The 15,469-nt window shown below is 42.9% G+C and overlaps 1 protein-coding gene and 1 long non-coding RNA gene across 4 annotated transcripts in view; one reads left to right on the forward strand and one right to left on the reverse strand.

The window, feature by feature from the left end:
• Positions 1 to 15,469, forward strand: part of LOC137562787 (uncharacterized) — a 52,858-nt gene that overhangs the window by 32,019 nt on the left and 5,370 nt on the right. For both annotated transcript variants that reach the window (XR_011030189.1, XR_011030187.1), the window contains exon 3: positions 494 to 649. This is a non-coding gene — a long non-coding RNA (uncharacterized lncRNA). The remainder of the gene's footprint in view (positions 1 to 493; positions 650 to 15,469) is intronic.
• Positions 1 to 15,469, reverse strand: part of LOC137562784 (serine/threonine-protein kinase N1-like) — a 55,783-nt gene that overhangs the window by 23,415 nt on the left and 16,899 nt on the right. For both annotated transcript variants that reach the window (XM_068274479.1, XM_068274478.1), the window contains 3 exons: positions 9,466 to 9,521; positions 2,432 to 2,507; positions 537 to 628 (listed from right to left, as the gene is read on the reverse strand). In XM_068274479.1, the coding sequence (XP_068130580.1) occupies positions 537 to 628; positions 2,432 to 2,507; positions 9,466 to 9,521 (224 nt within the window). The remainder of the gene's footprint in view (positions 1 to 536; positions 629 to 2,431; positions 2,508 to 9,465; positions 9,522 to 15,469) is intronic.

Here is a 15,469-nt window from a genome sequence, read left to right on the forward strand (position 1 = left end):
AATGGGATACATGGCAGCGACTGCAAGCCAGATAACTAGAGATTAAGGTGTTGGAGGGGTTGGGGGCCCTGGGGCGCCTCTTAGTCTAATAGCAATTAGTGTGTGACGGCTGGTGTGGGGGGATGGAGGGGCGCACTTTGGTGCCTCAACCTTGTCCTGGCTCTGCTGGGAAGACTCTGGACTATCCATAGGCTTCCCTCTGCTGAGGTTTGTATCTTAGTGAATTATTTCTCTCCTCATAGGTTTGCTTTAACTGTTCCAGGTAAGCGACTGAGATAGTAAAATGGGTGGATTATCCTTGCTTCTGTCCACTGTGCTGACATCTATCAATACTTAAAAAAATAACCCTGAAAACATACTGTGGCCTGAGGGAAACCTGTCTGTTGCTGCAATATAATTCCACTTTTGTTTAATATCTGCATTATTTACTTGAATAGTTAGAGCTTGGCTTGGCATTGAATGGCAGTAACACCTTATCACATTGTTTACAAAGGCATAATAGTGACAGAGGAAGGAGTCTTGGTGCAAATACTGACCTCTCCACTTCATCCCTGGCAATAATGTCTCCTTTCTTCAGAGCTTTGATAGCGAATAACTCCGCCGTTGGCTTATACTCAGAGAGGAGGACCTGACAGAGCCATAAACACAGGTGAGAACAAATCACAAGCATTAGGAACATGACACCACAACAGACAGAAAAATACTCCAAAAGATGAACTGACATTGTAAATGACTAACTATAGAAAATACTGTAGATAGTTATTTTAAATTGAGGTGATGTAGGTATGATAACAGTGCTAATGATGAAGAACTAGTTAAAGAGGCTCTGTAACAACATTTTCAGCCTTATTTCTTCTATCCCATAAGGTCCTATACCTGTTCTAATGTGGTCTGGATTACTGCAGCCTTTTCTAGTTGCACTGTCTCTGTAATATATCTAATCTTGTTTTCTTTTTAAGCTTTGCCGACCCAGAGAGGAATGCACTGCCTCTGCTGTGATAAGGACAAGCTATGCATGCCCCCTTCACGCCCCCCTCTGCTCTCCTGTGTGCTGTGTGTATGAGTCAAAGGCAAGGCCTCTGCTCACAGCCAGCCTGTCTGAGGCTCATGGAGCTGTGACCTTGTGAACAGCTGTGAGTGCAGAAAGATCAGATCAAAGCCCAGACAAGCAGCTAGGGCAACACTGGGAGTAACATTTCAGTAGTCAAGTCAGGCTTAAGAGGAGCCACTGCAAACAGGCACCTGCCCTGATGATGTATTTCTTGTTTGGCGGCCATCTTCATTGTTTACAAAAACAATGAATAAAACAGTGATTTTATCACCAAGAAAGCAGCGGGGAGTGGCGAAAAAGTCACAGAGGGGGCTAGAAGAAGACAACAAACAGGCTGGTACGCTTAATATGTAAGATTTTCACAGTACAGATTCTCTTTAAGCTATACTACTATACTATACTATTTTTTTTTGACCAATTAAACATACATTTAGAAAAATATGTAGAAGCTTTCCAGAGGCGCCAATAGAATAAAAGTCAATTAAACGAGCTTAAAACCGATGGGGCAGTGGTGGGCCTATCCCATCCATGCAGACAAAGCAAACAAAGGAAGGACTGTGGCATCAACAGTCAAACAACAATTTTATTTATACTCCACAGTAAAAATAGGCAACGCGTCTCACGGGCTCAATCCCGCTCCATCAGGCCAATCAAAAAGGAGCATACAGCTTAACAGCATCAAAACCACACTGAGCGCCTCTGTCACAGAGGCGCTCAGTGTGGTTTTGATGCTGTTAAGCTGTATGCTCCTTTTTGATTGGCCTGATGAAGCGGGATTGAGCCCGTGAAATGCGTTGCCTATTATTACTGTGGAGTATAAATAAATTGTTGTTTGACTGTTGATGCCACAGTCCTTCCTTTGTTTGCTTTGTCTGCATGGATGGGATAGGCCCACCACTGCCCCATCGGTTTTAAGCTCGTTTAATTGACTTTTATTCTATTGGCGCCTCTGGAAAGCTTCTACATATTGCTAAGTCCACCCTTGGTGGAGGGTTGTACCCATCTTCTTCCCATCTACAGAGAGCGACTTTTAATCCTGAGTGGGGTCAGGTTAATCTCCCCACCTGCCTTCACAGTGGTTGCCTAATAGTAACCCTGGTTTGTGAGTATTAAATTGTTATATTACTCATTATTAATTATCATCTATACAATATCACACTATTGGGCTCTTGGTGTCCCCCTTCCCTTTATACATTTAGAAAAAACTGTTTGAAACAGAATGTATTAAAAAAGAAGGTGCATTGTTGCACCCTTTACACCAGAGGGCGCCTGAGGCCCTTGCCTGGATGGCCTGAGCCCAGACACGGCCCTGTTAAAGCCAAGTGGATGTACAACAGTAGCAGCTTAGTCCTGTGGGCAGGTTTACATTCCTTCATTCACCTTTCCGAAGTGTCCTCTTCCCAGCACAGCCATCAGCCTGAAGTCTTCTAGAGACAGGTGAGAGACGCTCTGTGTCCTGCAAGTCACAAGACAAAGATGTGTGAGTGTGTGATGAGAGCAAGAAGCTATACATACAGTAGGGATAGCCAGCAGCTCCCAGTACTGGCTGTAACTTATCTAACATTCAGGATATCTACACTGACCGATGCCTCGGTAATGCCAAACCTATCCTAAAGACTTCTGGCCACACGAGTCATAAGCTGTTCTGCCTGCTACTATCTAGTTAGCAGATGGTCAATGAGATGATAATAATTCCAGCTTACATGTAAATTTACTGAATGCTGTATGCAGTTTGGAATCAAACCAATCAGAATCAGAAGGAAATGCATTTTATTGGCCCAATTCCAAACTGCATGTTATTTGCATTAAATCAGCATGCAAGCTGAAATTCGAAGCATCCCCTTGAGCATCTCTATAAAGCTGAATAGTCAGCTGCCGATGGATCGGGGAACCTCGCAGTGATGCTTCCCGACGAATGAGGTTCCCCGATCCATCTTCCTGCCTGTGGGAACACGCGGCATCACGCCAAAGCACACAACGGGCACAAACGAGAGCTCAAACGATCGCAGCATTTTGTGCGGGATTCATGGTGGATCTTAAAGATCCCATCCGCCGTGACGATCGTTATCGCCACCCATCACAAAGCGTTGTTTACCTAACACATAACGCAACCCCCGTACCCACGTCACAAGATTGCGGAAACAATCGTTCATTGTTTAAAAAAATCACCAGTCGTCGCAAGAAATGCAAGGTGGGTACGGTCCTTCCGTTATCCGTGTTAAAGGACCAATAAACTGCAGAACAGTTTCGGCTTAAAAGGGGACCCAAACGGGAGCTCGGGTCAATAAGGAAATGCCGTACTTACCTTAGAAAATAAAACACTCCACCACTCCCCACAGGACCGGATTTACATCACAGGAGCCTATAGGCACAGATGTCCTGGCATCCTAGTCTCCGCCCTCCACAAACCTACAAACTCCCACCGAACCGCACCGCAAGTGTGCTGGCTGTCCCAGCTGTCACTTCTCCCTTACTTCCCTTGCCTGTCATAGGCAGCTACAGGTGTACCTTAGCATTAGGTACCCTCAGTATTAAGTAGCTAGAGGTGCCCCTGACTCCCTGACTGATGGGAGATCTTGTCAGTGGAATGCCGAAAGCAGGGTGAGTTACCTCTCATCTAAGCTATCATCATAGGGAAGGAGGGAGGGAGGTGCTCGGGGAGGGGAGTGAGCCACCTTTCCATCATCAGGTGCCTGTAGGCATGTGCCTACAGTACCTTATGGTAAATCCAGCCCTGACTCTCCACCCTCAGTGTTATGTCAAGCCCCACCCATCTGCCCCTGGGTGGCCATTGGCTAATATTTACTATCGCATTTTAGGTGGAGAGAAGCAGAGACTGGCACTTGACCCCACATTAAGCTCTGTATGACGGCTCTGGCAGTCTGCTTTGCCCAGACCTTCGTCAGAAAAGAAAACAGTTGAGTCAGGCACTGCAGTGATTACTGTTTTAATGGTGTTCCGAATTGAAGTGAATCACCATAGTTGTATCAAAAATTGTGACATTCAATAGGTAGGTACAAAACATCATCGTCAATGAAAAAATCGTCATGTGCAAACATCTTGTGCATTCAAACAGTTGCAAGAAGAGGATGTCCTACCATATCAAAAGGTGGCGGTGGTGGGTGCAGGGCAAAAACGGTAGCCTAACGGCCGTTTCCCCGCCGTGCAAAACCTATTGAATGTCACAATTTTTGATACAACTATGGTGATTCACTTCAATTCGGAACACCATTAAAACAGTAATCACTGCAGTGCCTGACTCAACTGTTTTCTTTTCTGACGCTGATCCTATGTGTATACTCCATTTATCAGTTATGAGCACGCAGTATTTATTGCAATAAAAAGGTGGCCTTTAGAACATCTCTCCATCCTCATACCCAGTGATACGGCTACAGACTTTGTAGTGCCGGCAACCCTTCACTCTTTGAATTGATTTGCCCAGACCTTATTGAAGGATACCATTCCACTATACTAACAAGGATAAAGAAACTTATGCAGCAGATTGTGAGGGCACACGTCCCGCTACACATGTACATACTCAAGTTAGAATGTTTTTCCCTACTTCAGGTGTGCTTTAAGTCCTCTGCAGGTTGCTTAATTTGGTTTTATTTCTTAAATAAAGCAGCAAAAGTGGAAACTTACAAAACGTATAATTCTAATAAACTGCTTCCTGGAAGTTATAGTTACGGCAGAGCAAGACAACAATGTCGGCCATACTTTTCTTGTCTTCTGCAATTTGTCAGTTTGGCAATCAGAGAACTCCAGCAATATCATGAATAATAGAGCAGAGGAAGGCTTTCTGGTTGGCACTGTTCCTAGCTGGTTATCTAAACTGCTGTAATAAATCAGTGCAGAATAAGAAGAGTGTCATCATTTCCTTCTGATGTGCAAAGTGAGCTGATAAAGTGTTATGAGCAAGGCCAAGTCCAGGCGTTTATGGGCGATTGTTTGCACCAAGGGAACAATGATTTTGTTTCCCGATAAGATGGAGATAGGAAGGATCGGGTAACACTTCTTGGAAGCCTCCTCTGCAGAAGCACAATGCTTGCCAGTCCCCAGGGGAGCTCTACTCCGTGAGACTCTCGGCTGTGCTGTAATATACTCCGCTATGCAGAGATCTGCCGCATTAAAACAACTGAGGTGCAACTGGGATTTCTTTAACGAGAGCCAATCTTATCCTTGTGATCATAGGACAAGAGTGAAGCCCAGTACACACGTTCAACTATAATTGACCAATCGATGACCATTTTTACCACCTCCATGTAGTATGAGAGTTTACATACACAATCTGCTCATAGGATTCAAGATCTGTTGACTCTCTAACTACATGGTGGTCGTAAACTGGCCAATCACAATTGAAGGTGTGTACCAGGCTTAAAGGACAACTGAAGTGAGAAGAATATGGAGGGTGCCATATTTATTTCCTCTTAAACAATACCAGTTGCCTGGCAGCCCTGCTGATCTATGTGGCTGCAGTAGTGTCTGACACACCAGAAACAAGCATGCAGCTAATCTTGTCAGATCTGACAACAATGTCAGAAACAGCTGATCTGCATATGCTGGTACAGGTTCTATGGCTAGACATATTATATAAGAGGCTTAGGGTCAGCAGGGCAGCCAGGCAACTAGTATTGTTTAAAAGAAAATAAATGTCATCCTCCATATACCTCTCGTTACTGTTGTCCTTTAAGCTATAACTGACATATTACTGCTCCAATCAGTCAAGAGTCTGCTATTACTGCAGGCATACACACAGGTGAAACCGTAACCAAGGATTGAACTTCATCTCAATCAGTAGCTGATACCCCCTTTCCAACGAGAAATCTATTCCTTTTCTCAAATAGGTAATCAGGGTGATCTGTGTGGCTGATATTGTGGTGAAACCCCTCCCACAGTATGATGTTAGGACCATGGTTCTGACATCACACTGTGGGTGCCTTGATGCATTGTGGGAAATAACCGCTGTTTACAGCTATTTTCAACTGCCAAAAAAGCAAGCAACTTCTCCTTCCACTTACATCACCTGCCAGCAGTAAAAATGTCACCATGTGATAAATGTCAGAAAGTATATCAGGGAGAGGAAAGATTTTTCAATGGGCAAACACTGATGTGCTTAATTTTTTACAATAATTATGTATAAATGATTTATTTTTTATTACATTATTTTCACTGGAGTTCCTCTTTAAGCCTGGTATGCACATCCAGTTTTGATTGGCCAGTTTGCCACTTCGATGTAGTATGAGACCTTACCTTTGCCATCTGTTCATAATATTCAAAATCTGTTGGCCCTCATGCTACATGGCTTGGTAAAATTGGCCAGTCATTGGCCAATCAAAATTGGATGTGTGTATCAAGCTAAAGCCTGGTACACTTTTTTAATTTAATAAGATTGGCCAAGCACGACCAAGCTATGCGTTTAGCGCACAATGTACCGCGCATTCAGATCTACATGCGGGCGCTAACGAAGGTTGTCATGCGCACTTTGCTGCGTTAGCATGTGCATGTAAATCTGTATGCGTGCACTCCTTCCCGCGCGGTACATTGTGCGCTAAACGCATAGCATGATTGTGAATCAAGCCCATTGAAAGCTATGAGCAGATTGTGTAGCTAAACCCTCATACCATAATTAAAACTCAAAGAAATCGAGCAGGCATAATTAATGTCACATTATCTTAGTCACCTAAATAGGTATCAATAAACAGGGGAAATAGGTCAACGACCTCAAAACTCAAATCTAAACAAAAAAAGAAAAAAGACCCCCTCTCTTGTGATCTAATGATAGGTAAAAGCATTCAATCAGGCATAACTCAGGACACCAAAGTTACCACGAAAAAACCTTTATTAATGACCAGCTAATGAATTAAAATCAATTAAAAACAAACAGCCAGACCTGGTACATGTGTCCCTAAGTAATAAATTAACAATTGAGTCTATTGACAGATATCATAAGTATAGTCTCTTCTGGTTGCTCCTGTGATAAGTGAAAAAAAGGCGGAGTCCTAATCTTAAAAATAATAGTAATAATAATAATAATAGGGACTCCTGCTCCACAGGTCACTATCCCAGAAGAAACATATAAATATTGAAAATTACTATTCTCACTTCTCTCCTGCTGGAGATGAAGTGCTAGTGCTAAAAAAGCTAATTAATAGACTGAAAACTCCCTAATGGAGATAAAGTGATAACCGTGCAAAATCAAATTAATTTATGCAGTAATATGTTCGTTTTATAATTAATTTGATTTTGCACGGTTATCACTTTATCTCCATTAGGGAGTTTTCAGTCTATTAATTAGCTTTTTTAGCACTAGCACTTCATCTCCAGCAGGAGAGATGTGAGAATAGTAATTTTCAATATTTATATGTTTCTTCTGGGATAGTGACCTGTGGAGCAGGAGTCCCTATTATTATTATTATTACTATTATTTTTTTTTAATTGAAAGTGTGTATCAGGCTGAAGTCTGGTACACAGTTGCAATTTTGATTGGTCAATTTTACAACCTCCATTTATTCTTGCAGTACAAAGCTATGCAGTCTGGCTACCATGTCTACTTTGAACACCTCATGAACTCCTTTTCAAGCAGTTAATTGTCCAAAATCAGTTGGGAGCTTATCAGTCAAATATCACTCAGGTACCAGACCAAGAAACAGGGATGCTCAGAATTTTATCATGCATGGATGCCTAAAAGGGGTCCTGAAGTTTTGTTTGTATGGAGGCCACTTTTTTTAAATTCTGCTAGTAAGGCTGGGTCCACACTAGGCACAGTTGCAGGTCGGATGGAGCCAGCGGTCCGTGATTCTGGCGGTCTGTGATCCTGGCGGTCTGTGATCCTGGCAAACCTAAACGCAAACGGATCCATGCTGCCTTTTGCAGTATACGTTTGCGTTTTTTTGTGTGCCAAAAAAACGGATGGAGGGGAAAGCAGCCAGGACGGGGTGGCAGCGGGCAACAGGAAGGGGGGTTGTCCCCCCCCCTCCCTCACCTGGGTCCCCATACCTGCTCATCCTCCAGCTACTTGCGCAGAAATGGTTAAAATCGAATGTCTGCAGCGAGCGGGGAACCTTCTCTCCACTTCTACCGCTCGCCGCTAGACTTTATGCAATGTCGCCCTCTATACTTCGGAGCGTGGCATTGCAGGAAGTGATGTGGCGAGAGGAGGAAGTAGAGAGAAAATAATCTTCCCTTCCAGCATGGTGGCCCCCTCTCTCCCCACAGGCTGTGACACAGAAACAGATTGCCTGTGTAGAGGGAAATCTGTTTTCCCATTGCCTGCCACTACCTCTCCGTGTATCAGGATCCAGATGCTTTGTGAGAAAATGCAGCAGATCCGAACCTTCCGTTCAGGTTTTGAAAACAGTTTCCCGCAAATGCAGACGGATTCGTTTTTGTTTGGGTGAAGACTGCTGCTATTTTTAACATTTTTTGCTATCCAAGATCAGGTTTTAAAAATGGAGCCACGGATACGTTTCCGGACCTAGTGTGAACGAGTTCTAAGTGTATGATAAGAAAGGTTTAATGCATGCAGTACACTAAACTATAAATATGGTGGTTCCTTGATATAATCTATACATAGATTTTTGTTAAGCTTAACCTCTTGCCACCCGCGTCACGCCGATGGGCATGGCTGCGGCGGCAGCCCCAGGACCGCCTAACGCCGATTGGCGTAAAGTCCTGGGGCCAGCTAATGCAGGAGATCGCGCGCACGCTGCGAGCGCATCTCCTGCTTGGGGGGCAGAACTCCGCCCCGCCTTCAGTCTCCGAGACTGTTAGACGGCGTGATCGCCGTCTATTTACACTGTGCAGCGATGCGATCAGCAGCGCTGCACTGGGGGCAGCCGTGTGACACGGCTGTCCCCCTGGGGGACAAGAGAGCGATCGGCTCTCATAGGCAGAAGCCTATGAGGGAGGAAGGGAGGGAGAGGGTTTAAAGAAACAGTTTTTTTTTTTTTCAAAAAACATGAACAATAATATTTACTATAAAAAAATAAACATGGGGGGAGCGATCAGACCCCACCAACAGAGAGCTCTGTCGGTGGGGAGAAAAGGGGGGGGGGAATCACTTCTGTGCTGTGTTGTGTGGCCCTGCAGCTTGGCCTTAAAGCTGCAGTGGCCAAATTTTACTGAAAATGGCCTGGTCACTAGGGGGGTTTAGCCCTGCAGTCCTCAAGAGGTTAAAGCAAAAAGCCTGGTACACACATCCAATGTTGACTGGGTCAACAGATGTCCAACAGATTTTGAATACTATGAACAGATTGTGTAGGTAAGCACTCTTACTGCATTGCAAGTGATAAAATTGGCCCATCAAATTTGGATGTGTGTACGCACCCGAACGCTTTAACATGTGGCAGTGGTGGTGGGGATAATATATGTGTATACTTCACAGTAAAATGAAGCATAGGTAGGTAATTACTGACCGTCTGTGGCTATCTCGTCTTGTGGTCGGATTCTCTTTTATCACTGGGCCATCCACCTGCAAAATAAACAACATTACAGCAATGTGGAGACATTACACATCGCAACAAACAGAGTTAAACTGCAAAAGTGTGTCATAGCCAGTCTGCATCAGAGACTTGCAGCTGTCCACAATACAAGCCAACGCAGCTATAAGTTACTGAACATGTGACATACTGTATGTATCGGGAGTAAAGATGGCCCATTTCTGCTTTGCTGGGAATCTTGCATGTACAGGATCTTCTCAAAAAATTAGCATATTGTGATAAAGGTCATTATTTTCTGTAATGTACTGATAAACATTAGTCTTTCATATATTTTAGATTCAAATACACACAACTGAAGTAGTTCAAGCCTTTTATTGTTTTAATATTGATGATTTTGGCATACAGATCACGAAAACCCAAATTTCCTATTTCAAAAAATTAGCATATTTCATCCAACCAATAAAAGAAAAGTGTTTTTAAAACAAAAAAAAGTCAACCTTCTAATAATTATGTTCAGTTATACACTCAGTACTTGGTCGGGAATCCTTTTGCAGAAATGACTGCTTCAATGCGGCGTGGCATGGAGGCAATCAGCCTGTGGCACTGCTCAGGTGTTATGGACGCCCAGGATGCTTCGATAGCGGCCTTAAGCTCATCCAGAGTGTTGGGTCTTGCGTCTCTCAACTTTCTCTTCACAATATCCCACAGATTCTCTATGGGGTTCAGGTCAGGAGAGTTGGTAGGCCAGTTGAGCACAGTAATACCACGGTCAGTAAACCATTTACCAGTGGATTTGGCACTGTAAGCAGGTGCCAGGTCGTGCTGAAAAATGAAATCCTCATCTCCATAAAGCTTTTCAGCAGATGGAAGCATGAACCCACTTTTGAACTAAAAACAGCGGCAGAAGCGCCTGACCTGGGGCTGGGCTACAGAGAAGCAGCACTGTACTGTTGCTCAGTGGTCCAAGGTACTTTTTTTTCGGATGAAAGCAACTTTTACATGTCATTCGGAAATCAAGGTGCCAGAGTCTGGAGGAAGACTGGGGAGAGGGAAATGCCAAAATGCCTGAAGTCCAGTGTCAAGTACCCACAGTCAGTGATGGTCTGGGGTGCCATGTCAGCTGCTGGTGTTGGTCCACTGTGTTTTATCAAGGGCAGGGTCAATGCAGCTAGCTATCAGGAGATTTTGGAGCACTTCATGCTTCCATCTGCTGAAAAGCTTTATGGAGATGAAGATTTCATTTTTCAGCACGACCTGGCACCTGCTCACAGTGCCAAAACCACTGGTAAATGGTTTACTGACCATGGTATTACTGTGCTCAATTGGCCTGCCAACTCTCCTGACCTGAACCCCATAGAGAATCTGTGGGATATTGTGAAGAGAAAGTTGAGAGACGCAAGACCCAACACTCTGGATGAGCTTAAGGCCGCTATCGAAGCATCCTGGGCCTCCATAACACCTGAGCAGTGCCACAGGCTGATTGCCTCCATGCCACGCCGCATTGAAGCAGTCATTTCTGCAAAAGGATTCCCGACCAAGTATTGAGTGCATAGCTGAACATAATTATTTGAAGGTTGACTTTTTTTGTTTTAAAAACACTTTCTTTTATTGGTCGGATGAAGTATGCTAATTTTTTGAGATAGGAATTTTGGGTTTTCATGAGCTGTATGCCAAAATCATCAATATTAAAACAATAAAAGGCTTGAACTACTTCAGTTGTGTGTATTTGAATCTAAAATATATGAAAGTCTAATGTTTATCAGTACATTACAAAAAATAATAAACTTTATCACAATATGCTAATTTTTTGAGAAGATCCTGTATATTAACTCATTACCAGCTTCAAAGGAAGTATCCCATTTGAGATAAATATACTGCTTTTGACCTTAGTCAGCAGAACTCCTTGTGCTGTAAATTCTTGGAATGCTTTGAGCTCTCTCTCTCTCTCTCTCTCTCTCTGCTAGCAGAAAATATAGAAAATGAAAGCAGAAGTCCTCTGTTATTGTCTCACACTGCCTCCTAGTGACAAGTAGTCATAAACACACATTTCAGCAGTACTAATTAGTAGCAAGCAAATGTAACAAATAAGAAAAAAAAAGGGGGTACGATAAATTGGCTTGGAGACCTTGCAAGCCTCTAAATTAATTGCCTTCTAAAGGGTTAAGAGAATTGTTAAAAGAATGTTCCTGGGAGGTGATTAAGTTCACTGAAGAATAAGAAAACGCATTTGGTAAAAGTATTGTAAGCTTATCTCTAGTGTTGTTCAAACATTGTCCAGTTTGGTTTGAAAGCAATTATGCCAAACAAGGCAGTATATTCAGGTGTAGGCAGACTCTCCTGAAATCAATAGGCAAATAAATTGGACAAGGGTATGGGGGAATCTGTAGCAACTGGTATGATTGCAAGTCCCTTTGTCCAGCTGGTACATCAGTCAGAATGGTATTAGTGCTATCTGTGCTTTTTATTTGGAAGGGGTGGGCATTAATAATAGGAAAACAAGGCTATTGCTTGGCCCACTCATTGCTAGCTAAGCCATAGCCAACCAGAGGCTTTGTTTACCTCAGATGATCCCACCCAGGGTTATGTTTCCATGTTGCTAGCCCTCCATCTTTGATTATGACAGTAAGGTCTCAGTGTATAATTTAGCAGAGAGTTTAATCTGAGTGTGGGTCATCCCCAACTACCATTCAGGACCACTAGGACGAAAAAAAAATAAGCAGATAAAATTTAACATAACCGACAGGTTTTGGACTAGTCCATCTCTTCATTGGGGATTCTCAGGGTTTTCTTTGTTTACAAAAGCATTTCCTGAATGGCAGTTTAACTGCCAAAATAGTTAGTTACCAGCCAGCCTCCCTACTCACTTGCACACTATTTTGGCAGTTAGACTTATCAACTGCTGTTCAGGAAATGCTTTGAAAACAAAGAGAATTCCCCCATGATGATATGGACTGGTCCAAAATCTGTCAGTTCGGTCAGATTTTAACTGCTTACTTTTTTCCCCATAGTGGTCCTTTAAAGGGGAACTATCGCAAAAAATTGTAAAATTTACTTTTAACATTTCCTATGTTGCTGTCACTAGTAACAGTCAATAGTAAACAAAATTGATTGATTATGGACTGGTCCATCACCTCTTGGTAAACTCTCAGTATTATCTTTATTTTCTACAAAATAAATCCTCTCTATATACTAACACGGGATGGTCTTCCTACTCACTTAGGTTTCACTTAAAGGGAACCTGAACTGTGTAAAATTATTTCAAATAAACACGAGTGAACTTCTAACTAACATTACATAGTCACCTCACCATTTGTTCCTCTCAGAAGCTCAGCATTTTCTTCTGGCAATGATCCCTTCCAGTTCTGACAAAAAATTTTCAGAACTGAAATATATCAGTTGCTGTCAGTTATATGTCAGGCAATGTCCATGTTTCCCTATGGCTCAAGTGGGCTATGTTACAGTTTAACAGTGTGCTGACCAGGAAGCTGTTATGGGGTAATGGCCATTTCCAAAATGGAGGGCAGAGCATTCCATCGATCACAGAGGACAAACAGGACGAGGGAGAGGAGAAAGAGATTGAGGAGTAGACTACACGGGAGGGAAGTATGACTTGTGTATGTTTATTTTGACTTTTAATCTTCAGTTCATGTTTTCTTTAAGTCTTTTGTTAGCCGGGTTACAGTTGAAGAAGAGATATCACAGGAATATGCTGTATCCTCTAGTGAGATTATAGTGACGTCCCAGCACTAATGTCAGCAACATGACTAGAGATGTCGGCGAATGGTTCGGGAACCGTTCGCCGGCGAACACCTCACCCTGTACTACTTGCGGGTCGCTATGACCCTGAGTAGTACGGCTGCGCTGGGCTGGCAGTGTGCGTCCTTTATCTGGCGCCCACGCTGCACATCTTCCGGCAAACAGCACTTTATTTGACCTGAGAAAGCGACATGTGGTCGCGAAACGCGTTGTCTGATCCATTGTGCTATAATAAATCTAATTTTATGATTTATGTGTGTACGTGCCTTCATAACAGGTAAGACACACACTACGCTTACCTATATAATTGCTGTATATGTTATAACAAGATTAAGGGCGCCTCCTACAGTGTTTTGATACTCATTAATTCCCCACTACGTGGGGACGTACTTACTGTATATTCACTATAGTAGTATTTTTTGGGAGCAGCGACCGGACAAGGCCGAGTGGAGACGGTATTTCTCCACATGTTCTGATGGTGGTTGCCTAAACAGCAACCCAGAATTGTGAGTATATATTTTACCTTTAATAGATCAACTCACACAACGATAATACACGATATTGGGCTCCCGGTGTCCCTGTGCTTTTTATCTTTACTAGCCTTATCGTCCTTTATCACGTGCCTGTTGCCGGGCACTTTCTGCGCATGTACGTGACGTCAGGAGTGATGTCACGCTCATGCGCAGAGAGTGCCCAGCAACAGGCGCACAATCAAAGACGTGCACCGCCGGCCCAGCGCAGCCGTACTACTCCGGGTCATAGCAACCCGGAAGTAGTAGCGGCCCATAGGGGTTTGTCGGCAAACGGTTCGCCTACATCCCTAAACATGACATGTCCCTAAAGGTGGCCACACACAATACAATACAATGATCCGATTTTACGGCAATTCAATAAATATGGTTGGATCTTCCGAAAAAATCAAAAGTTGTTTTTTTTCATTCGACTGAAAAATGTAATCGGATTTCTCATTTTTTTCCATTTTTATCAATCCGGAATGCTGGAATTTCTTCTTCAATGTTTCTAAAGATTGTAAGGTGTGTGTTAGATTGTCACTTTATTAATATACACACCCTAGCAATTTTCTTAGAGTTTCCAATCATTTTTTATCACAATTGGGGGAAAATTGAACATAGGTGTGTGGTACATTGGTCATATTTTTGAAATGTTACAATCAGTCAGAAAAATTGATTGCAATTCTTGAATTGAACCGATATTTAAAAAATGGTATGGTGTGTGGCCACCCCACCTTAAACCTGACAATCTGACAAATCTGTGTTTACAAGGATGGACAGATATTTTATTTCTATTACCGTAGTTACATCACAGTGCAGTGCTTTGAAAAAAAATTAATGATTTAAACAACCCCCCCCAAACCCCCCCCCCCACCCCCCCCACCCCAAACCCTGCAATTTATTGTCACCATTGGATATCGACACACTATTTTTTATCATTTTTATCTTCCACGGCAACATATTCCAAAGTGTTGTCACCCAAGACACCGGCTGCTCAGAAGACAAGTGTGCCTGTGTGTGGAAACTGAAGCACTCTGGGGATTCTCCATGTAAATGGGAAAACAAATAAAGTCTAAAGAAACAGTAGAGATGATTCACTAAAGGCCACATAAATGCAGTACGATGAATCTGGGATGCTTTTAACGTTTTTGTGCCCCGAATTTACAGCCTGTAATGTTTATGTATGGAGTTACATGCTCCTGATATAGATGAGACTTGGGTGACCTATTATGCTCAGATAAAAGTAAAGCTAGACGTGTACGATTCTATAGCAGTCCAATTTGGCATGTAATAAATTACTGCACTATCAAAAATGGATCAGGGAGAGGAAATGTCCCCTGAAATGCCAATTACACATGAAGCTATAGCACCTGAAAGATTTATCTCCTGAAGAAGTGGGATTAAAGCCTCAAAACACATCAAGGTTATCTCCAGAAGAAAAGGGGTTAAACCAGGGGTGTCAAACTCAATCATGAAAGGGGCCAAAATCTACAACATAGTCTAAGTTGGGGGCCAAATTGTTTATTAAAATTTAGCATTTATTGAACATTCTCAAACTGACGTAACTTTAGTGTCCATGGGTGGCCTGCTCCTCCCCCTTCTGCAGAGTAGCACAGTGGAGCAGTTCAATATTTACCTGCTCCAGTGCTACTTCAAGTCTCCTATGATCTTTCTGACAGCCACATGCTCTATGCAGCACACCTCAGGCTTCT

The sequence above is a fragment of the Hyperolius riggenbachi genome, chromosome 3 (assembly GCF_040937935.1).
Source record: "Hyperolius riggenbachi isolate aHypRig1 chromosome 3, aHypRig1.pri, whole genome shotgun sequence".
In the NCBI taxonomy this organism is placed as follows: domain Eukaryota; kingdom Metazoa; phylum Chordata; class Amphibia; order Anura; family Hyperoliidae; genus Hyperolius; species Hyperolius riggenbachi.